At 52.0% G+C, this 23,602-nt stretch overlaps 1 protein-coding gene across 1 annotated transcript in view; it reads right to left on the bottom strand.

Annotated features, from left to right (window-relative positions):
- LOC135276699 (zinc finger protein 888-like) overlaps window positions 1-23,602 on the bottom strand; it is a 94,522-nt gene that overhangs the window by 6,353 nt on the left and 64,567 nt on the right. Inside the window, exons 2-4 of the mRNA XM_064380831.1 lie at window positions 8,120-8,246; window positions 4,131-4,212; window positions 1,771-1,897 (exon numbers count right to left, since the gene is read on the bottom strand). Coding sequence (XP_064236901.1) covers window positions 1,771-1,897; window positions 4,131-4,193 — 190 coding nt within the window. The 5' untranslated portion in view covers window positions 4,194-4,212; window positions 8,120-8,246. The remainder of the gene's footprint in view (window positions 1-1,770; window positions 1,898-4,130; window positions 4,213-8,119; window positions 8,247-23,602) is intronic.

The following is a 23,602-nucleotide window of genomic DNA, read 5'->3' as shown; positions in this document are numbered from 1 at the left end:
CGTCTCTAAAAAAAAAAAAGGCCAACATGGAGAAACCATGTCTCTACTAAAAATACAAAACTAGCCAGGCATGGTGGTGGGTACCTGTGATCCCAGCTATTTGGCAGGTTGAGGCAGGAGAATCACTTGAACCCGGAAGGTGGAGGATGCAGTAAGCCAAGATCACATCACTGCACTCAAGTTTGGGCAATAAAGCAAGACTCCAACTCAAAATAAATAAACAAACAAGTTAAAAGCCACTGTGTCTTGAACAAATGACAGAACTAAAATATGGGGACCTCATTCAACCTCACAAGCCCTCCCTCAATAAGACTGATGAAAACATATCTGTTACAGGGTCGATCCTACGCCAAATTGAGCAAAAGTTTTCTCGTTAAAAATGAACGATGACACATATTGGTGTGAAAACAGTGAAATGAACAAGAGTTCAGTCAAAAGCCTCATACATATGAGGCCGTGAGCCACAATGATGGCCTCCTTTGGAGGAATTTCAACAACACTGACCACTGCTTACAGATGATTATTAGTTTATGAGATAAACAGTGTCACAGTGCCACTGGCAGAGGCTACTGTGATGCTCCTCAAAACCCAGAATAGGCCGGGCATGGTGGCTCAGGCCTGTAATCCCAGCACTTCGGGAGGGCGAAGTACGTGGATCACCTGAGGTCAGGGGTACGAGCCCAGCTTGGGCAACAAGGTGTATCTCTACTGAAATACAAAAACTGGCCAGGCGTGGTGGCCCACTCTTGTAATCCCAGCTACAAGGGAGGCTCAGGCAGGAGAACTGCTTGAACCCAGGAGGTGGAGGTTGCAGTGAGCTGAGATTGTGTCACTGCACTCCAGCCTGGGCGACAGAGGGGGACTCTTGTCTCAAAAAGCAAAACAAAAATCAAAACCAAAAAAAAAAAACAACAATCATTACGGTGATAACACCTCACAGTCAGCGTCATGCTTTCTACCTCGTATCCTGTAGAATACGGGCATTACGGTGAAAACACCTCACGGTCAGCGTCATGCTCTCTACCTCGTATCCTGGTAGAATACGAGCATTACGGTGATAACACCTCACGGTCAGCGTCATCCTCTCTACCTCGTATCCTGGTAGAATACGAGCATTACGGTGATAACACTTCACGGTCAGTGTCATGCTTTCTACCTCGTATCCTGGGCTATGCTGACAGTCGTGCTCAGGGATTCCAGGGGTGTCTCTGCCTAGAGCAGGATGGTTCAATTATATTAGTGAAAGCGTTCTTCACGAATTTTCTGTTTCTATGTAAACCCACTTCACAGGAGAGTCCCTAACAAGTTATCCATGACCGATAGGAGGGTCATCACTGCAGAAAATAACGACATATACACGTAAAGCATATACAGAGGCCAGGCGCGGTGGATCTCACTTGTAATCCCACCACTTTGGGAGACCAAGGCAGGTGGATCTCTTGAGGTCAGGAGTTCGAGACCAGCCTGACCAACATGGAAAAACCTCGTCTCTACTGAAAATACAAAATTAGTTGGGCATGGCGGCACAGGCTTGTAATCCCAGCTACTTGGGAGGCTGAGGCAGGAGAACAGCTTGAACCTGGGAGGCAAAGGTTGTGGTGAGGTGAGATCCCACCACTGCACTCCAGCCTGGACAAGAGTGACACTCTGTCTCAAAAACAAACAAACAAAAAAGCATAATGTATGGGGCAAAATCACAAAAAGAAATAGAAAAGCAGGAAGAGCCAAGATAGACAAGGGCAGATTCCTCGTGTCTGGAATTTTCCTCACCCACAAACTGCAGGTTCCTGTAGTTCTCCGACATCACTTCCCTGTATAAAGCCCTCTGCGCAGGGGTCAGGCATTTCCACTCCTCCAATGAGAATTCTACAGCCACATCCTTGAAAGTCAAGTGTCCCTAAAATGGAAAACACATTTCAACAAAACATGGAGGACTGAGTTACCACCTTCACATGAAATGAGAAAAGAGAAACTAAGCATCCACTTCATCACAGACTGTTCTGACAAACCCACCTTAAGGTATTTTTGAACATTTCTTCTCTATTGCTGCATTTTATTGTACTTTGCCACGAAAGATTTTAAGATCCCCAAAGTCAGTGTAGAAGTCCTGGTTTTATGGACAATATAAAAAATACACAAACAAAAAGGAAACACAAGGCCAGGCGGGGTGGCTCACGCCTATAATCCCAGCTCTTTGGGAGGCCAAGGCGGGCAGATCACTTGAAGTCAAGAGTCTGAGACCAGCCTGGCGCGGTGGCTCCTGCCTGTAATCCCAGCACTTTGGGAGGCTAAGCCCGGAAGATCACAAGGTCAGAAGACCGAGACCAGCCTTGCCAACATGGTGAAAGCCTGACTGTACTAAAAATACAAAAATTAGTGGGGCGTGGTGGCAAGTGCCTATAATCCCTGCTACTCAGAAGGATGAAGCAGAATTGCTTGAACCCAGGAGGTGGAGACTGCAGTGAGCTGACATCGTACCGTTGCACTGCAGACTGGGTGACAGAGCAACACTGTTTTAAAAAATAAATAAATAAAAGATTAATTAGCTGCTGCGTGTGCTGACACGTGCCTCATCATTCTAGCTCTTTGGGAGGGTAAAGTGTGGATGACTTGAGCCCAGGAGTTCAAGGCTGCTGTAAACCAGCATTGTGCCATTGTACTCCAGTCCTGGGCCACAGAATGACACATTTTCTCATTTGTCTTTTTTTTGGTTTTTTGAGATGGAGTCTAGCACTGTTGCCCAGTCTGTATTGCAATGGTACGATCTGGGCTCCCTGCCACATCTGCCTCCCAGGCTCAAGCGATTCTCCTGTCTCAGGCTCCCAAGTACCTGGGACTCTAGGCAGGTGCCACCATGCCCAGCTAATTTTTTTTATTTTTAGAAGAGACAGGGTTTCACCACGTTAGCCAGGATGGTTTCAAACACCTGACATCGTGATCTACCAGCGTCAACCTCCCAAAGCGCTGGGAATACAGGTGTGAGCCACCATTGTGCTCGCTTTTTGTTTTCTCAGACAGAGTCTCTGTCTATCACCCAGGCTGGAGTGCAGCACAGTCTTGGCTTGTTGCAACCTCCACTTTCTGGGGTCAAGTGATTCTCCTGCCTCAGCCTCCTGAGTAGCAGAGCTTACAGGCATGCACCATCACACCCAGCTAATTTTTGAATTTTTAGTAGAGACGAGGTTTCAGCATGTTGGCAAGGCTGCTTTCGAACTCCTGACCTTTAGTGATCCATCTGCCTCGGCCTCCCAAAGTGCTGGGACTATAGGCATGAGCTGCTGCACCCAGACCAACAACATGTCTCTTAAAAAAAAAACAACTTTGGAGTCAGAGATGTGTTGATCTACTAGTGTGGCTTCCACTGCATTACCAAATCAGTTACAAAATATCTCCCCTGCCGGACCCCGTGGCTCACGCCTGTAATCCCGGCACTTTGGGAGGCCAAGGCAGGCGAATCACGACGTCAAGAGATCGAGACCAATCTGGCCAACATGGTGAAACCCCGTCTCTACTAAAAATACAAAAAAATTAGCTGGGCTTGGTGGCGCACGCCTGTAGTCCCAGCTACTCGGGAGGCTGAGGCAGGAGAATTGCTTGAACCCGGGAGGTGGAGGTTGCAATGAGCCGAGATCGCGCCACTGCACTCCCGTCTGATGCCTGGTCATGGAGTAAGACTCTATCTAAACAAACAAACAAACAAACAAACAAAATATCTCCCCTTACTGGTCTCCTGTTCCAGAATTCACCAGACATTTGTGCACAGTAACCTATGTGTTTCATATGTAGTTTCTCTGATCTGGTCACAAAGGTCTTACATCCAGATGTGGCCCACAATAATCCAGGCTGCCCAGCAGCACTGACACCACAAGGCCCACACCCCGTGTCCATCCAGGTCTGAGTGTCAGCCCTTCCCATCACCATGCCCAGTGGAGCCTCTTCCCAGGTTCACGTCACTGGGTCACAGGAGATGGAATCTCGGAGCAGGTGACAGGAACTGAGGGAAGGCATGGGTGAGTGCGAGCCAACGTGTCAGGCAGGACGCTTCAGACCCAGAACAGACTGGCTACTACAATACCTGGCATTTCAGAGAGGAAAGAGACAGATGAATCCACCAAGGAGTATCACTTTACCTGAGGAAGAGCCATGCCTGGCTCCTTTGCTTGCCTCTTATGAGCTGCTCCCTCACGGAACATGAGTCTTTAGAAATCAACCCTGTAAGTGAAAAAAATTTAAGACTTAACGTTGGAAAAAACTGACTCCCTTCCTATGAAAACACACACAAAAGGGGGGAGACCTCACCCTGTAGAAAGGCGGGCCTCTGCTGCCCACCGCACCAGAGATCATGCAGAGAGAAGAAAGTCCCTGGCCACATGTGGTGGCTCACACCTGTAATCCCAGCATTTTGGGAGGTGGAGGTGGGTGGATCACAAGGTCAGGATCTTTGGTAGAGATGGGGTCCCACTATGTTGCCCAGGCTGGGCTGAAACCCCTGGACTCAAGCATCCCCTTGCCTCAGTTTCCTAAAAACTGCTGGGATTACAGGCGGGAGCCCCTGCGCCCAGCTCCTCTTTCTCTATTACTTTTCATCACGTTGATTGCTTCCCTCCCTAATTCTGCACATCTCTCTCATTCTCCCCTTCTCTCTCTAGCTCTTCCTTTCTTTTCTTTTTCCCTGGGATTCTGCTCCTCACTTTGTACTCCTCTCCCTTCCTGCTGTCTATCCCCTTCTCCCCTCTATTCCTTCTCTTCCACCTCTTCTGCTCCATCCTCCCATCTTATTTAACCTCTTGTTGCTCCTTCTCAATCTTTCCATCGTCCTCAATCTCTATATATTTCTGCCTCTTCTCCCCTCTCTGCGCCTCTGCTCTCCCTGTTAAATTCTCTCTTCCCTGCTATACCCCCGTCCCCACTCTCTGGCACCCCACGTCCCCAGGTGTCCTCCCTGCTGTGGTTCCCTCTGCTCTCCTTGCCACCAGCACCACTCTGCTCTGTCTGCCCCGGCTCCAAATCCCTCCTCGTCTCTCTCACTCTCATGAGCCTCCCTCTGTGCTGCCCCATCCCTACCTTGCTGTCCTTCATCTCTCTCTACATCTCGCTTTTCTCTACATTTCTGCAGTTGCTTTTTCCCTCCTGCTTTTTTTTTTTTTTTTACTTTTGCTGTCTCTTGGCAAATCCCTCACCCCTCCTCGACTTTGCCATCTGTTATGGGTCTTTCTCACTCTTCTTTTCTGTCTCAGGTTTTCTACTGCTCGGAGCCAATTTTCCAGAGGCTGGAGCTGGACAGGCAAGACCACCCCGTGGCACATGACAGGTCCCGGGCACCTCCCCAATGCGGGCTCAGCGGAAGCGGTAACTGAGGAGGGGAGACCTGGGGAGCGGCAGGGCCCCTCACAAGGAGGGAGGCGTGGGGGCGACGGCGCCTTAGCACAACGGTGGGGTCTGCAGGATCCGACGACCAGGCAGAGGACGCGTCTTCCCAGGGACTGAGGCGGCGGCGCTGCACTCAGTGGGCCGGCGAGAGTGAGGGTGGGAGGCGCCCGGGGCGGGAATCCCCCTGTCCGGTGAGGACTTTAAAAAGCGAGGGGCGGGGCCGGGAGTGGTGGCTCACACCGGGAATCCAAGCACTTTGGAAGCCAAAGCGGGCGGATCACCTGAGGTCGGGAGTTCAAGACCAGCCTGACTAACATGGTGAAACCCCGTCTTTTTAAAAAAAGAAAAAAAAATAAAAGGGAGGAGCGGGAGGAGTTAGAAAAAGGTCTTGAGCAGGAAAAGGAAGTGTATACAGTGCCCTATAGCAGAAAAACCAGGGACGGGACAAACCTGAGAGCGACTTTACACCCAAAAGGGAGCGACCCTCGGACTCTCACGGGGACGTCTCAATTTGCTCTGAGTGAAGAAAAACGGGTGAGAATTTCCAGTTCTGTGGGCCCACGTCCCAGATACAGAAGCGCTGGGGACATGGGAAGCAGACACTGAATTCAGTACAGCGAAACTCGCGCGTCACAAACGAACCTTCGCTCGACGCGAGCCGCTTCCCGCTTTGCGCGAGTGCGCGTGCGCAGGACGAAAGTCCGTCCTGGGCGGGTCCTGCAGGGAGGTGGGCGGGGCCTGGCAAGGTAGGGGCGGGGCACAAGGCGGAGAGACCTGGCCCTTCAGAACCCGCAGAGGCGTCGGGGGCAGCACGTGTGTGGCTCTCAGCCTCGATCCCAGCGACTCTGTTTCTCGGGTTTTGGAGGTGAGACCGGCCAGGAAGGCTGAGGCCTGATTCAAAAGCCCTGGAATTGTCTGGAACGGGGATGCAAACCAGAATGTGAAATGCAAAGCTCTGTCTTGGCGGAACGTACGATTTCATGCTGACGGCCCACACAGCAGAATAGAAATCCTCTCCCTTTCCATTCTCCATTCACTCGGGAAGGAGAGTCCAGCCTGTGCTCTGCTTCAGAGACTTTCCTAACGCCACCGCCTGGGAGGCGGAACGGAGTGCTGAGGCCGGGGAGGAGTGAGGTCACCACCTGCTGCTTACACACAGCCGGGATGCGGGCGCAGGGGCGGGAGCCTTAGGTCCCAGCTACTCTGGAAGCAGCGGCGGGAGGACTGATACACTTAAAGGAAGATTACTTTATCATCCACAACAAGCGACAATAGGCCAGGGGCGATCGCTCACGCCTGTAATCCCAGCACTTTAAGAGGTTGAGGTGGGTGGATCACCTGAGGTTAGGCTTTCGAGACCAGCCTGACCAACAAGGTGAAACCCCATCTCTACGAAAAATACAAAAATTAGCTGGGTGTGGTGGCAGGCACCTGCAGTCCCAGCTACTCAGAAGGCTGAGACAGGAAAATTGCTTGAACCCGGGAGGCGAAGGTTACACAGAGCCGAGATTGTGCCCCTGCACTCCAGCCTGGGCGAGGGAGTGAGCCTCCGTCTCAAAAAACCACCGAAGGGACAATGCTCGCAAAAGCTCTTATCCCTGGGGCTGCTTATCTTACTAATTATTAACGGAAAAACTGTTTTTGTTTGCTTGCTTGTTAGTTTGTTTTGAGACGGAGTCTTTCTCAGTGAGATCAGCTCACTGCAACCTCCACCTCTGGGGTTCAAGCAGTTCTCCTACCTTAGCCTCCCAAGCATCTGGGATTACAGGCACACGCTACCATGCCCGCCTAATTGTTTTCTATTTGTAGTTGAGACGGGGTTTCACCATGTTGGCCAAGCTGGTTTCAAATTCCTGACCTCAAGTGATCCACCCACCTCGGCCTCCCACCGTGCTGATTACAGGTGTGAGCCACCCCTCTGGGTCCTGACTTTATTTTCATGATATATGAAATTGTTCTTCACCTCCTGTGTGTAGTAGACAGTTTTGCTCCGGCGTCTATGTGTACATACATAGGAACACGACATGCTGGAGCTTTTCTAGAGTCCCAGCCTATGTTTCAGTAGGAAAGAGGACAATACCGATGGATCTAGAAAAATATTACAGAAATTCCTCCACTGACTTTCTCCTTCTGAATGCTTTGAGAGCACTGTAATAGGTGGACATGGAGCTCTCTTATAGCAAACAGAGAACTGGGTATCTTTAACGTCTACCAGAAGGTTTTGTTTATGTTTTTGTTTTTTAAGACAGTCTCACTCTGTCACCCGGGCTGGAGTGCAGTGGCACGATCTCATCTCACTTCAACCTTCACCTCCCGGATTCAAGTGATTCTTTATCCTTAGCCGTTCTAGTAGCTGAAATTACAGGTGTGCACCACCACGCCCAGCTAAGTTTTCTATTTTTAGTAGAGACGGGGTTTCACCATGTTGGCCAGGCTGGTCTCGAACTCCTGACCTGAAGTGATCCATAAGACTCAGCCTCCCACAGTGCTGGGATGACAGGCGTGAGTCACTGCCTAGGTTTTAGAACCCCTTTAGTTCTGGAACCCCCTCTGAGGTATCATGAAGAACGCACAACATCTAAACAAAGGGGACAGTTAAAGTCCAGATGCTGCATCATGAAGCTTTTCATTTCCAAATCAATACGGCTTCTATTTTAGTCCAGCAAGGACGCGGCTCCCAAGAGGCAACAAGGGAGAATACAAACACAAGCAAGGGCACGTCCCCGCTTCTGGGGGAAGTTGGACTCACCCAGGGAGACCAGGTTCCTGTAGTTCTCCAACATCACGTCCCTGCATAAAGTCCTCTGAGCAGGGTCCAGGCATCTCCACTCCTCCTGAGAGAATTCCATGGCCACATCCCGGAATGTCAATAGACCCTGAAATGAAAACACATTTTAACCACATGGTTATGGGAGGAGTTCTGATCTTTACAGAGAATGAGAAGAGGAGAGAGGTGAAAGCATGGATTTAATTGTAGGGAATGTTCTGACAAATGGAGAACGGGATTTTTCACCACATTATGTCTTCCCAGGTGTGTTTATTATACTTTTCGAAGAGGTCAGGATGCCCTCTCGGTATGGATTTCTTATGTTTGTGGATACTACAAGAAATACACAAACAAAAAATCAATGCAGAGTTTCTGTTATAGAAATGTTAGAAATTGTGATTGACACACCAAGTGACATTTAGTATCTAGGTGAGACAGAGCATGAGTGATGTCTTCAGAGATGACAACGTACACAATGAAAGGTCAGAAACTAAACTTCAGCTGGGCACAGTGGCACATGCCTGTAATCCCAGCTATACAGGAGGCTGAGGCAGGAGAACTGCTTGATCTTGGAAGGCAGAGGTTGCAGTGATCCAAGATCACACCACTGCACTCCAGCCTGGTCAACAGAAACTCCTTTTTAAAAAAAAAAAAAAAAAAAAAAATTAGTCAGGCATGGTGGCACACACCTGTGGTCCCAGCTATCTGGGAGGCTGAGGTGGGAGGACAGCCTGACCCTGAGGGTGGAGGTTGCAGTGAGCTAAGATCATGGCTCTGCACTCCAGCATGGGCAATAGAGCAAGACCCCATCTCGAAAGAAAATAAAATGCATTAAAGCAAAATTACCAGAAGTACAAAAATCTGTTTTGCATATATGCATGTCCACAAAATAAAACCTACACAGACTCACAAAAACTACATGGTAATAAAAAGTGTTGTCATCTTCTCCAGATTTTCAAAATATAAAAGATTTTTAAAATATATACGTGTAAAAAATAAAAATAAAAATAAAACATATACGTGTATGTATATATGCACGTGTATGCATATATGTGTGTGTTTATATATACCTACATAAAGGTTTTAACAAACCTTCTGGAGGACCCACATGTTGTCATCCAGCAGATTTCCAATGCACATGTCAAAGAGCAAGCTAGCCATGTCTACTAACATGAGAACATGTAAAGTTTCACAACTGGCAGGATCAAATTTCAAAGCAATATATTTACTGGAACACAAAGAACAAAAAAACAGGCACTGGGGTTTACTTGAGCGTGGAGGGTGAAGGAAGGAGAGGAGCAGAAAAATAACTACTGGAGGGCAGGGTGGTGGCTGACACCTGTAATCTCAGCACTTTGGAAGGCTGAGGCAGGTGGATCACCTGAGGTCAGGAGTTTGAGACTAGCCTGGCCAACATGGTGAAACCTTGTCTCTAGTGAAAATACAACAATTGGCCAGGCGCAGTGACAGGCACCTGTAATACCAGCTACTTGGGAGACTGAGGCAGGAGAATCACTGGAACACAGGAGGTGGAGGGTACAGTGAGCTGAGATTATGCCACTATATTCCAGCTTGACTGACAAGAGCAAAACTCGGTCTCAAAAAAATAAAGAAATAAACTAACTATGGGGTACTGGGCTTAGTACCAGAGTGATTAAATAATCTGTACAAAAACCCCAGTGACATGACTTTACCCATGTAACAAACCTTCACATGTAGCCCCAAAGCTAAAGTAAAAAAGTAAATATGAAAAATTTTTTTTCAATTAATTGCAGAATTTTTTCTGAAGCATCATAACAATTCAGACATACACGAGTACCAGACTTGCCCTGACACCTGACACAGAATTGACAGTAGTGGGTCCTGGGTGAGGCTGGAAGGAGGGTGGAGGACGTAACAGGGAAAGGAGGTGCTTTCTGGCCAAGGGGCTAAGCTGCAGCTTTGCTTGGAGCTTTACCACAAAAGAAACACATACATCACATGGTGTTTAAATATAAAAATATATATTTAATGATTGGTAAGCTGGGAATAGTGGCTCACGCCGGTAATCCCAACACTCTTGGAGGCCGAGGCGGGTGGATCACCTGAGCTCAGCAGTTTGAGATCAGCCTGCTAACATGGTGAAACTCCGTCTCTACTAAAACTTCAAAAAAAAAATTAGCTGTGCATGGTCGCATGTGCCTATAATCCCAGCTACTTGGGAGGCTGAGGCAGGAGAATCCCTTGAACCTGGAAGGCGGAGGTTGCAGTGAGCTGAGTTCATGCCACTGTGCTCCAGCCTGCACAACAGAGAGAGATTCTGTCTCAAAAAATCGTAATAATAATAGTTGGAATAAAAATATGGCTTCATCCCATAAGGACAAAAAAGACATATAATGATTGTGAAGGTGGTTTTTCCCGGAGCGAGGCTTATCCATTGCACTCCGTATGTGCTGACCCCTGAGATTTCCCCAGATGTGGGAAACTTGACTGCATAATCTGCAGTAGTAGGAGACTGCATTCATGCTTTCCCCTGAATTAAAAAAAAAAAAAAAAGAAGTACTGCTCCTATATTTGAGAGAATTATAACCATTTTGACCAAAGACTCCCGTTTCACAAGCCTCTCCACAGTAACACCACAGTCTGCATGAGCTTAATGTGCTAAGAATGGTTTAATGAAAGTTTAATGGTTTAATGCTATTATTTAGGTTGGTTTCATATTCTTATAATAAAGATGGACTAAAACACCTTGTATCATTCCTATCTGTGTGTGAACTTTCCATTCTAATTAGTAAGATTTTTGGAGTCAAGAAAACAGTAACTCATTCAATTAGTGGAAAATGTAGTATAAAATCAGACAGAAAACAATTTTTTTTTTTTGAGATGGAGTTTCGCTCTTGTTACCCACGCTGGAGTGCAATGGCGCGATCTCAGCTCACCGCAACCTCCGCCTCCTGGGTTCAAGCAATTCTCCTGCCTCAGCCTCCCGAGTAGCTAGGACTACAGGTGTGTGCCACCATGCCCAGCTAAGTTTTGTACTTTTTTTTTTTTTAAGTAGAGACGGGGTTTCACCATGTTGACCAGGATGGTCTCGATCTCTTGACCTTGTGATCCACCCGCCTCAGCCTCCCAAAGTGCTGGGATTACGGGTGTGAGCCACCACGCTTGGCTGCCACAAGGTTTATGCATACTTTAGTTCTAGAACCCTCACTGAGGTAGCCTGAAGAATGCAGAACATCTAAACAAATGGGACAGTTAAAGTCCAGATGCTACATTATGAAGCTTCTCATTTCAAAATCAATTCGGCTTCCATTGTAGTCAAGCAAGGATGCGGCTCCCAGGATGGTGATCAGTTCGAAGTGAAAGTCTGTGAGAGTGTGCATCGTGTGAGAGGACGGGAGGAAAAGAGTCAAAACCCACACCACTAGAGTGCACGTTAACGAACTTTAAGAAAGGCTTGTGACCGGGCGCGGTGGCTCAGGCCTGTAATCCCAGGACTTTGGGAGGCCGAGGTAGGTGGATCACGAGGTCAGGAGTTTGAGACCAGGCCGGCCAAGATGGTGAAACCCCGTCTCTACTAAAAATACAAAAATTAGCCGGGTACGTTGATGGATGCCTGGAATCTCAGCTATTCAGGAGGCTGAAGAAAGAGAATCGTTTGAACCTGGGAGGCGAAGGTTGCAGTGAGCCGAGATCATGCCGTTGCACTCTAGCCTGGGCAACAGAGCGATACTCCACCTCAAAAAAAAAAAAAAAGGCTTCTCAGGAGACTATGGAGTTAAATTGTCCCCTCAGAAGTTAAGGACCTTGTGTGAGCTAGAATGGCCTTCCTTTGGGGTCGGATAGCTGGCCACAGGAACGATAGAAAAACCATTGGCCGAGTGTTTAGGGCGGTGATGAGGGCATCCAGATCAGTTTCCATATATTGATTTATGGCTAAATATAGCCCAGACATGTCCTAAGCGGTTGAAATCTTGCCTAGCCGCCTACTACAAAGCCTTAGTGGCACGGACAGGGACAGAGGAGGCCAAGGAACCGACAGACCCCCAAGCCCACGAGGGAAGAGACTAACAGACAAGAGGTACCAGAGAAACCGATTTCACAGGCTCCCCTGAAGAAAGAGCAGTCCCACCCCTTCCGCTCCAGTACACCCATCCCTAGCACACCCGAGGCAAGGTGAACGGCGAGGAGCAGGCGCTCGTGCTGTGCAGGCCGAGGTGCAGGGGCTCACGTGGAGTCAGACTCACAGGGGAGTGGGAGCTCAACACCTCCCCCTCATAAGGAAACGAGAGAAACAAAAAGTGACGTGGCCAGTTGTCTCCGATCTGACCATACTTGGGCTTTCCAGGTGCTTCTCCGTGAAACATGGGCAGGGGCAGGTTCATGGTGGGCAAATGTGGGTAACGCCCCATATAGGCACCGAGGAATGAGAGCTAAGCAGAACCCTGGCATAGGTAGGGCGTGAGGAATATCTCACTTTATAGTGTTACTACTCACCTATTTCCTTTTATATAATCCTTTATGCAATCATATATTAGTTTATAGAAATAGGGCTTGAAGAATCCCTTTACATAATCCTCTATATATAATCATACAATAGTTGAATAGTATGAGCGCCTAAAGGATATTTCCCTACACACACATATATAATTATATCTTAGTTAATAATCGGAGGAATGCCTAGAGCAGTCACAGTACAGAGCATGATTTAAGGGAAACACAGTTATACCAGGACAAGGACCCATGGCCCAGGCAGCAGCGTTCAGTATGGTAAAGATACCAGCTGTGTGGCTGGCTTGGGGCAAGAGCCACTCCTCCTGATAAAGGAGTTGTAGGACCTTGCTCCAGTTCTTGTGGAAGGCTGCCCTCAGAACCGTAATCCACCTTGGTGACTGTGAACTCTATCAGCTCTTGTTACTGTGCTGCTCGAAAACCATCTTCCCATAGAACTCACTGGAAGCTGCCAGAAGGTGGCGGTAACCTCGACAGCTCTGTCACTGCTCTGTGACTTAAAGCATCCTCCTATAAATCTTCTTAGAAGTAGTTTGCCCATAGATAGAAGTATTGCACACTGTACCCTCTTCACTGTGCACGGCCCACCTTCAAGCCTCGGTGACCTAATGGGGGTGGACCCCATTTTTATTGCTCACGACCCTATCACAATCCTTAAAGATGATTTCACTCACTGCCCTGCCCCCAACCTATACACAATAAATACTCATGCTTCTGGACATTCGGGGCCTCGCCTGACTCCGCTTATAGGTGGCGTGGCCTCCCAAACCCAGCTGCATTTTCTTGTACTTCTGTGTCCTGTCTCTTTATTTCTTGGATCCTGCGCCTCAGCACAGCATAAGGCTCACCCCATGACCCTATGGGCACTCAGCCCTACATCGGGCTCCCAACATGCCCTACAAAGAGGAAGACCCTGGGGTTCAGGGGGCGGAGAGTGAAGTCACTGGCTCCAGCCCAGGATCCAAAGTCAAGTCTGTCTGGGGTCCTGTCCCTGTCACCGCTCCCTTGACCCAACCCCCACAGACCTGGGAAGGAACCCGGCTCCTCCAGTTTCAGGACAGGGCTGCCCAAACCGCCCTGCCAGGATCCCTCCCAGAGAACAAACAGCTCCAGCCCGCCGCCAGCCTCCCTCCTCCACCACCTCCTCCTCCTCCTGCCAGGCCGGTTCCCAGACCCACCCTCCCTCTCCCCACACCCTCGCCAGCGCTGGCTGGTCTCAGAGGAACGCCTAGGCAAAACCCACCCAAACCCCTTTCAGTTAGGCAGGGGACATGCCTGGGCTTCCTGAACACTGCCGATGAGACCCCTCTCATCAGTTAGAGCTGCCTGCATTTTCCTCGCCTCCCCAGACAGGCTGGGAACCCTAGAAACTGAGGCTTGGGCCAGCCCATTAGAGTCAGCACTCGGCCACCCTCTCGGCTGCTGCTGTCAGTGCTGTCACCATCAGCGTGACTGTCACACACCTCACTTCCTGTGGCCAGCCGCACCCCTGCAGATTTAACCCGCCAGTCTCCGCAAGGTCTCCCCTGCCTGAGATCCTCTCCGCATTCCTGGCTTATTCTCAAAATTCAGGTCAAAGCTCAGATGCCACCTCCTCCCCTGACCACCCTCCCTGAAGTGGCCGCACCTGCCTGCTCCTAGTCACTCCATCCCTTCAGCTCTGTTTCGTTTCCTCCATAGCGTTTACCATAGTCTGAAAGTCTTATTCATGTAGGTGTCTACTTGTTTATCTCCCACCACACCCACTAGGATGACAGTATCACAAAGGCTGGGGTTTCATCTGTCTCCTCCTCTGTATCTGCAGAACTTAAAACACACTTGGCACACAGTAGGTGCTTAAGTATTTGCTACTACATCACTTTGGGATTTTGAGTAGAACACTCTCGATGCTTAGAATGTCAATCTTTGCTTCACTGTCCTTGGCAAACTCCTATTCATCCTACAAAACCCCATCCATTTATCCTTTAACCTGAAAAGGCTCCTGTGCCTCATACTATCACACATAAAACGAGATTAGACCTTTCTCTGGGAATACACCTTGCCCTGAACCGCACTTCCATTAGTGTACATATCTCCATGAATTATGATTGTGCACACCAGCAGGGTCTAGAGTGAGGCACCAATTTTGTCTCAGGAACTATGTATTGAATGAATAAATTACTTTTTTTTTTTGAAACAAGATCTTACTCTGTCATCCAGGCTGGAGTGCAGTGGTGCAATCACAGCTCACTGCAGCCTTGCCCTTCCAGGCTCAAGCAATCCTCCCACCTCAGCTCCCAAGTAGCTAGGACCACAAGTGCATGCCACTATGCCTGGCTAATTTTTTTTTTTTTTTTTTTTTTTTTTTGAGACGGAGTTTCGCTCTTGTTACCCAGGCTGGAGTGCAATGGCGCGATCTCGGCTCACAGCAACCTCCGCCTCCTGGGTTCAGGCAATTCTCCTGCCTCAGCCTCCCGAGTAGCTGGGATTACAGGCACGCGCCACCATGCCCAGCTAATTTTTTGTATTTTCAGTAGAGACGGGGTTTCACCATGTTGATCAGGATGGTCTCGATCTCTTGACCTCGTGATCCACCCGCCTCGGCCTCCCAAAGTGCTGGGATTAGAGGCGTGAGCCACCGCGCCTGGCCAACCTGGCTAATTTTTAAATTTTTTTTTAGTAGAGATGGAATCTCCCTATGTTGCCCAGGCTGGTTTCAAACTCCTAGGCTCAAGTGATCCCCCTGCCTCAACTTCCCAAAGTACTGGGACTACAGGTGTGAGCCACCACACTCAGCCCAATTATTTCATATGTAAGTAGCTTTATCTCTCTGAGGCCCAGTCCCCATCTAATTTATAACCTCCTCCCTTCTCAAGAACATGCCTTAGCGCCCATTGCCAGGGTATCTGACCTTTCTCCTTGTCGATAGGAATTTTTTTTTTTTTGAGACAGAATCTCACTCAGTCACCCAGCCTGGTGTGCAGTGGCATGATCTCGGCTCACTGAAACCTCTGCCTCCTGATTTCAAGCGATTCTCCTGCCTCAGCCTTCCTAGTAGCTGGGACTACAGGGGTAGATCACCACACCTGGATACTTTTGTAGAGACAGGGTTTTGCCATGTTGGCCAGGCTGGTCTTGAACTCCTGATCTCAAGTGATCCACCCACCTCGACCTCCCAAAATGCTGGTAACAGGTGTGAGCCACTGCACCCAGCTGTCATATGAATTGATTAGCCAATCCTACAGACTGGAGGATATGTGTTGGGGTGGGGTGGGGATAAGAGATGGGGGTGGTTTCAAACATGACACTCAGGGGAGTCCCAGCTCTTCAAGCCCCAGTGGGGAATTCTGTTCCCGTTCCGGGGACCTCCCAGGTCAGAGGAAAGAAAGTCCAGCCCCCATGACAGCTATCCCAGACTGGGCGTAGAGGCAAACTCTGAACACAGAGCCCTGTCAGTCACCCAGGAACAGGGGCCGTGACAGAATAGCCAGGCGGGAGGAGGTTCCTCAGTGATGGGTCTCCCTGGTGAGTTGCCAAGACAGGGCTTCGCTGCCTCCGCCCTGGACCAGCTGAGTCACACTGTGCAGGGGTGGACACCGTGACTGCTATTTGGGAACCATGTGCTATGGGTTACAGAGAGGGAGGGGCCTCCTTTGTGGCCAGAGAAGGAGGAAAGAGGCCCTGGGACTAGGGTGGAGGCTCTGGTTTCGGTCTTACCTGCTGCTCCAGACCACAGCCTGGAGGGCCACCTACACCACCCCCAAAGCAAGGAGATAGGCCCAGCCCCTCCTTCCTCAGACCCAGAAGTCCAGGCCCCAGCCCCTCCTCCCTCAGACCCACAGGTCCAGGCCCCCAGCCCCTCCTCCCTCAGACCCACAGGTCCAGGCCCCCAGCCCCTCCTCCCTCAGACCCAGGATTCCAGGCCCCAGCCCCTCCTCCCTCAGACCCAGGAGTCCAGGCCCCAGCCCCTCCTCCCTCAGACCCACAGGTCCAGGCCCCCAGCCCCTCCTCCCTCAGACCCAGAAGTCCAGGCCCCAGCCCCTCCTCCCTCAGACCCAGGAGTCCAGGCCCCAGCCCCTCCTCCCTCAGACCCAGGAGTCCAGGCTGAGTCCCTCCTCCCTCAGACCCAGGAGTCCAGGTCCCCAGCCCCTCCTCCCTCAGACCCAGGAGTCCAGGTCCCCAGCCCCTCCTCCCTCAGACCCAGAAGTCCAGGCTGAGTCCTTCCTCCCTCAGACCCAGGAGTCCAGGCCCCAGCCCCTCCTCCCTCAGGCCCAGGAGTCCAGGCTGAGTCCCTCCTCCCTCAGACCCAGGAGTCCAGGCTGAGTCCCTCCTCCCTCAGACCCAGGAGTCCAGGCCCCAGCCCCTCCTTCCTCAGACCCAGGAGTCCAAGCTCCCAGTCCCTCCTACCCCAGACCCAGGAGTCCAGATCCCCAGCTCCTCCTCCCTCAGACCCAGGAGTCCAAGATTCCAGTCTCTCCTACCCCAGACCCAAGAGGCCTTGGACTCACGCCAAGTGTGTCTATGAGGTGGTTTTCACTACTTGCACATCAAGAAATGAGCCCAGGCCCAGTGAGATCTGTATCTGTGTCACAGCCCAGGGCCGCTGTCACCTTAGGCTACTGACTTCCCTCTCTGAGCCTCTGTTTTCTCCTCTGTCAGTGGGGCAGGGGTCTGTTCCCTCCCTCAAACAGCAACCCAGGTAGGGTCAAGCATAGAAAATACTTGTGGCATGAATGTGATGAGAACACAGAATCGCAGAAGCCAAAGGAAGAGAAGCATAAGCCGGGCGAGGAGGCTCACGCTGGTAACCCCAGCACTTTGGGAGGTCAGGAGTTGGAGACCAGCCTGGCCAACATGGTGAAACCCCATCTCCACTAAAAATACAAAAACTAGCCAGGCATGGTGGCAGGCGCCTGTAATTACAGCTATTCGGGAGGGGGAGGCAGGAGAATCGCTTGAACCCGGGAGGTGGAGGTTGCAGTGAGCAGAGATCGTGCCACTGCACTCCAGCCTGGGCAACAGAGTAAGATCTGTCTCGGGAAAAAAAAAAAAGAAAAGAAAGAAAGAAAAGCATAGGGCACTTCTTCCAACCCCCACCTGCCCCACGCCCTGCTGTACACACGAGGACCACCTGCTGGGGACTGCAACCTAGCAGACCCCCGCCCACCCCAGCAGCCCTCCCTCCTTCACTCAGGCAGTTTCATGGCCGGGAACACCCCTCGTCCAATAGGATTTGACACTGGCTGTCAAGCTCGCCCTTCGAGGTGATCCCTGGCCTGCCCTCCTCCTCCATGCAGCCTGTCCTGACCCTCAGCAGCCTCCCCGTCGTGGCCTCCCTTGCAGCACACACGGGAAGAAAGCCCACCGCCTCCGCCAGCGCTAATGCAGGCCTTGCGTCTCCTCTGTGCCAGGTACTGTGTGGCCAACTCTACAACCTCACTTGATCCTCCCAGTAAGCTGGGTGCCGTGGCGCATGCCTGTGGTCCAGCACTTCAGCGGGGCGAGGCAGGAGGATGATTTGAGCCCAGGAGCTGGAGACCAGCCTGGGCAATATAGGGAGACTCTATCTCGACCAAAAAAAAAAAGAAAAAAAAAATCAGCCAAGCATGGTAGTGCCCACTATGGTCCTTGCCTATGGTTGGGAGGGTGGAGGCGGGTCTGAGATGGGAGCATCGCCCCAGTAGGTCAAGGCTGCAGTGAGCTGTGATTACGACACTGCCTTCTAACCTGGGCCACAGAACGAAACCCTGTCTCAGAAACCCAGCACTGGGCCGGGTGTGGTGGCTCACGCCTGTAATCCAAGCACTTTGGAGGCCAAGGCGGGCAGATCACCTGAGGTCGGGAGTTCAAGACCAGCCTGACCAACATGGTGAAACCCCATCTTTAAAAAAAAAAAAAAAAAAAAAACCAGCACTTTGGGTGGCTGAGGCAGGCAGATCACAAGGTCAAAGTTTCAAACAACATGGTGAAACTTTGTCTCTACTAAAAATACTAAAAAACTAGCCAGGTGTGGTGGCGCGTGCCTGTAGTCCCAGCAACTCGGGAGGCTGAGGCAGGAGAATCGCTTGAACCCAGGAGACGGAGGTTGCGGTGAGCCGAGATCACGCCATTGCACTCCAGCCTGGGTAGCAAGAGCAAAACTCCGTCTCAAAAAAAAAAAAGGAAAAAAAAAGAAAAATTCTTCCAACATCGTTATTCCCATTTTACAGCTGAAGCACTGAGGCACAGAGAAGTAATACGCCCAGGGTCACACAGCTGGAGAACAGCAGGACCCTAAGGTGGCAGCAGAGGGTAGCATGAAAGGTGCAAAGGTCTGAACTGCACGGCGTGAGTTCCACCGTCTCCTCCACGTATTTGCTGTGGGGCTGGGAATATATTAGCGTGTTTGCGCCTTTATTTCTTCATCTGTAAAATGGGGATAATAGGACCCATTCCATAGGATGTGGTGAGGATTATGCACGCGCACACACCCCAACACATTTATCATGTACTGAGAATGCTAGTACCAGTAAGTGTCACCAGAATTACTAAGTGGCAAAGCCAGGACTCAAACCCACACCTGCCCTGCTCTCTGCTCTCTGGGATCTGGGTGTTGGAGTCTGACATTCTCATCATCCACTTACTGCAGAGGTAACCTTGGGAAAGCTGTTTTTTTGTTTTTTGAGATGGAGTCTTGCTCTGCTGCCCAGGCTGCAGTGCAGTGGTGTGATATCAGCTCACTGCAACGTCCGATTCCCAGGTTTTTTTTTTTTTTTTTTCAAAGACGGGGTTTCGCCGTGTTGGTCGGGCTGGTCTCGAACTCCCGACCTCAGGTGATCCGCCCGCCTTGGCCTCCAAAGTGCTTGGATTACAGGAGTGAGCCACCACACCCAGCCTGCTTCCCAGGTTTAAGCAATTCTCCTGCCTCAGCCTCCTGAATAGCTGGGATTACAGGCGCCCGCCACCACACCTGGCTAATTTTTGTATTTTTGTATTTTCGCCATGTTGGCATGGCTGGTCTCGAACTCCTGACTTCAGGTGATCTGCCTGCCTCAGCCTCCCAAAGTGCTGGGATTACAGGCATGAACCACTGCGCCCACTCAAGTTTCTTAACCCTTCTCTGCCTCTGTTTCTTCATCTGTGAAACGAAGGCAGCCTCCCACCCAGACACACTCCCCTCAGGGGCTCTGGGGAGAAATCACGTGGATAGCTTTGCTAGTAAGCTCTATGGCATGGAGGGAGTTCTCAAAAACTGATTTTACAAAGGAAGGTGTTTATGCCTGGGAAGCCTATTCATTTCTGTGATGTCCTTGGATCTGGGCCAGGCACTTACCAAGCTAAATCTTAGCTTTAATCAGAATGAGGGAACCACAGAGGGAAATTTCCAAAGGAAGAGGGAATGGGATGGGCAGGGGTTGAGGGCATGGGCAGAGACAGCGACCATAGACAGGAGGTGGCCACAGAACACGGACTGCTACTGGCCCTGGAGACAGATGGTCAGCCCCGGGTTCAAATCCCAGTTCACCAAGTGCTGAAACGGACCAGTTGCTCGCCCTCTCTAGCCTTCAGCTTCCTCATCTGTCAAGCAGAAATCCAACCTCGAACTTCCTCCCGTTATTAGAATTTCCAGGAAGTTTTAAAAGACAGAGCTTTCAGCTCTGACCTGTGAACAAGCCTGACATCAAATTACAATTTGTTGTTGTTATTCTGCTGTTAGGAGGCAGACAGTTAGCTTCCCGGATCCCCTGCGGTCCTCCCAGCCCCCGCCTAGATCTGTCTGCCAGCCCCGCCCAGGGCCACTCCAGCCAGGCGGTGCCAGGTGAACGCTCAGGTATGCGGAGGCGAGGCGGAGGCAGGATGGCCCTGGGAGGGAGCAGGAGGAGGGGCCGGCAGCCTGGAAGGAAAAGGACAGCAGAGAGCAGGGCAGAGCCTGAGCAGGCCGGTGAGGAGATCCAGGTCGGGAGAGAAGGGGCCGGGGGTCTGAGGGAGGAGGGGCTGGGCCTGGACTCCAGGGTCTGAGGGAGGAGGGGCTGATCCTGGACACCAGGGTCTGAGGGAGGAGGGGCTGACCCTGGACAACAGGGTCTGAGGGAGGAGGGGCTGGGCCTGGACTCCAGGGTTTGAGGGAGAAGTGGCTGGGGTCTGGACACCTGGGTCTCATGGAGGAGGGGCTGGGGCCTGGACTCTTGGGTCTGAGGGAGGAGGGTCTAGCCCTGGACCCCTAAGTCTGAAGGAGGAGGGATTGGGGGCCTGAACTCCTAGGTCTGAGGGAGGAGGAGCTGGGAGCCTAGACCCCTGGGTCTGAGGGAAGAGGGGCTAGGGCCTGGACCCCAGTTTGAGGGCGGAGGGGCTGGAGTCTGGACTCCTGGGTCTGAGGGAGGAGGGGCTGGGGTCTGGACTCCTGGGTCTGAGAGAGGAGGGGCTGGGGGCCTGGACTCTTGGGTCTGAGGAAGAAGGGTCTAGCCCTGGACCCCTTATTCTGAAGAAGGAGGGGCTGGGGGCCTGAACTTCTGGGTCTGGGGGAGGAGGGGCTGGGAGCCTAGACCCCTGGGTCTGAGGGAGGAGGGGCTGGGGGCCTGGACTCCTGGTTCTGAGGGAAGAGGGGCTGGGAGCCTGGACCTGTGGGTCTGAGGGAGGAGGGGCTGGGGGCCTGGACTCCTGGGTCTGAGGGAGGAGGCGGGTGGGGGCCTGGACTCCTGGGTCCGAGGGAGGAGGGGCTGGGGTCTGGACTCTTGGGTCTGAGGGAGGAGGGGCTGGGGGCCTGGACCCCTGGTTCTGAGGGAGGAGGGGCTGGGAGCCTGGACCTGTGGGTCTGAGGGAGGAGGGGCTGGGGGCCTGGACTCCTGGGTCTGAGGGAGGAGGGGCTGGGGTCTGGACTCCTGGGTCTGAGGGAGGAGGGTCTAGCCCTGGACCCCTTATTCTGAAGGAGGAGGGGCTGCTGACCTGAACTCCTGGGTCTAGGGAGGAGGAGCTGGGGCCTGGACATCTACTTGAGGGAGGAGGCTGGGGTAGGAATTAGAGGCTCCCACTGTCTGGGCCCTCACATCTTTGCTGCCTCCCAGGGCACGTCCAGGTGGGAAGAGGCTTCCCCTCTCAGCAGCATGAGCACCACCACCGGGTAAGTGCCCCTGGCCCCCAGCCTCAGCCCGCCTCCCGCCTGCTGTCTGCCTCTACCTCCGCCTCCTCTGCCTCTGCCTCCTCTGCCTCCCCTGCCTCTGCCGCCTCTGCCGCCTCTGCCTCCCCTGCCTCCCCTGCCTCTGCCGCCTCTGCCGCCTCTGCCTCTGCCGCCTCTGCCTCCCCTGCCTCTGCCTCCTCTGCCTCCGCCTCCTCTGCCTCCGCCTCCTCTGCCTCCGCCTCCTCTGCCTCCTCTGTCGCCTCTGCCGCCTCTGCCTCTGCCTCCTCTGCCTCCCCTGCCTCTGCCTCCTCTGCCTCCTCTGCCGCCTCTGCCTCCCCTGCCTCCCCTGCCTCTGCCGCCTCTGCCGCCTCTGCCACCTCTGCCTCCCCTGCCTCTGCCTCCTCTGCCGCCTCTGCCTCCCCTGCCTCCCCTGCCTCTGCCGCCTCTCCCGCCTCTGCCTCCCCTGCCTCCCCTGCCTCTGCCGCCTCTGCCACCTCTGCCTCTGCCTCCTCTGCCTCCCCTGCCTCTGCCTCCTCTGCCGCCTCTGCCTCCCCTGCCTCCCCTGCCTCTGCCGCCTCTCCCGCCTCTGCCTCCCCTGCCTCCCCTGCCTCTGCCGCCTCTGCCTCTGCCGCCTCTGCCTCCCCTGCCTCTGCCTCCTCTGCCTCCGCCTCCTCTGCCTCCGCCTCCTCTGCCTCCTCTGTCGCCTCTGCCGCCTCTGCCTCTGCCCCTCCCCTGCCTCTGCCTCCTCACCCACACCTGCAGTTCCTGTTTCCTGCAGCTCAGACTATGGGCCTGGCCCAAGCCCGGACACTCAGGAGGAAGCCAGCGCCACTCTCCTCCCTGCCCAGCCTGGGGTCAGGAGCACCCGCTGTAGAGCAGACGGGCTGAGCTCCAGCTGGGCACTCATACTCAGTGCTGATGCAACCCTAGTCAAAGGACATCACCTCTTGGAGCCTCAGCCCCTCCTCTGTGAAACAGGGACAATTTTGAAAAATTGGCCGGATAGGCGGCCAGGCACGGTGGCTCATGCCTGTAATCCCAGCACTTTGGGAGGCCAAGATGGGAGGATCACCTGAGGTCAGGAGTTTGAGACCAGCCTGACCAACATGGTGAAAATCACTGTCTCTATTAAAAATACAAAAATTATCCAGGCATGATGGCAGATGCCTGTAATCCCAGCTACTCAGGAGGTTGAGGTGGAAGAATCGCTTGAACCTGGGAGGCAGAGGTTGTGGTGAGCTGAGATCATGCCATTGCACTCCAGCCTGGGTGACAGAGTGAGACTGTCAGGAAAGAAAGAAAGAGAGAAAGAGAGAGAAAGAAAGAAAAGAAAGAAAGAAAGAGAGAAACGGTGGGGGAGGTAGTGAGGGAGGGAAGGAAGCAAAGAAAAGGAAAGAAAGAAACATTGACTGGGGGAGAGTGCATCATAGCAAAGACTTGGAACCAACACAAATGCCCATCACTGATAGACTGGATAAAGAAAATGTGGCACAGATGCACCACGGAATACTATGCAGCCATCAAAAGGGATGAGTTCGTGTCCTTTGCAGGGACATGGATGAAGCTGGAAACCATCTTTCTAAGCAAACTAACCCACGAAGAGAAAACCAAACACCACATGTTCTCACTCAAAAGTGGGAGTTGAACAATGAGAACATATGGAAACCGGGAGGGAAACATCACACAATGGGGCCTGTCAGGGGACGGGGGGAGAGGGGAGGGATAGCATTAGGAGAAATAGCTAATGTAGATGACGGGGTGGTGGATGCAGCAAACCACCACGGCATGTGTATACCTATGTAACAAACCTGCACGTTCTGCGCACGTACCCCGGAACGTAAAGTACGTTTAAAAATAAATAACTAACTAACTACTGAGTACTGGCCTTAATACCACAGTGA

The sequence above is a fragment of the Aotus nancymaae genome, unplaced genomic scaffold (genome assembly GCF_030222135.1).
Source record: "Aotus nancymaae isolate 86718 unplaced genomic scaffold, 86718_ANA_hifiasm-v0.15.2.pri h1tg000028l, whole genome shotgun sequence".
NCBI lineage: Eukaryota > Metazoa > Chordata > Mammalia > Primates > Aotidae > Aotus > Aotus nancymaae.
This window is presented reverse-complemented; position numbering and strand designations above follow the sequence as displayed.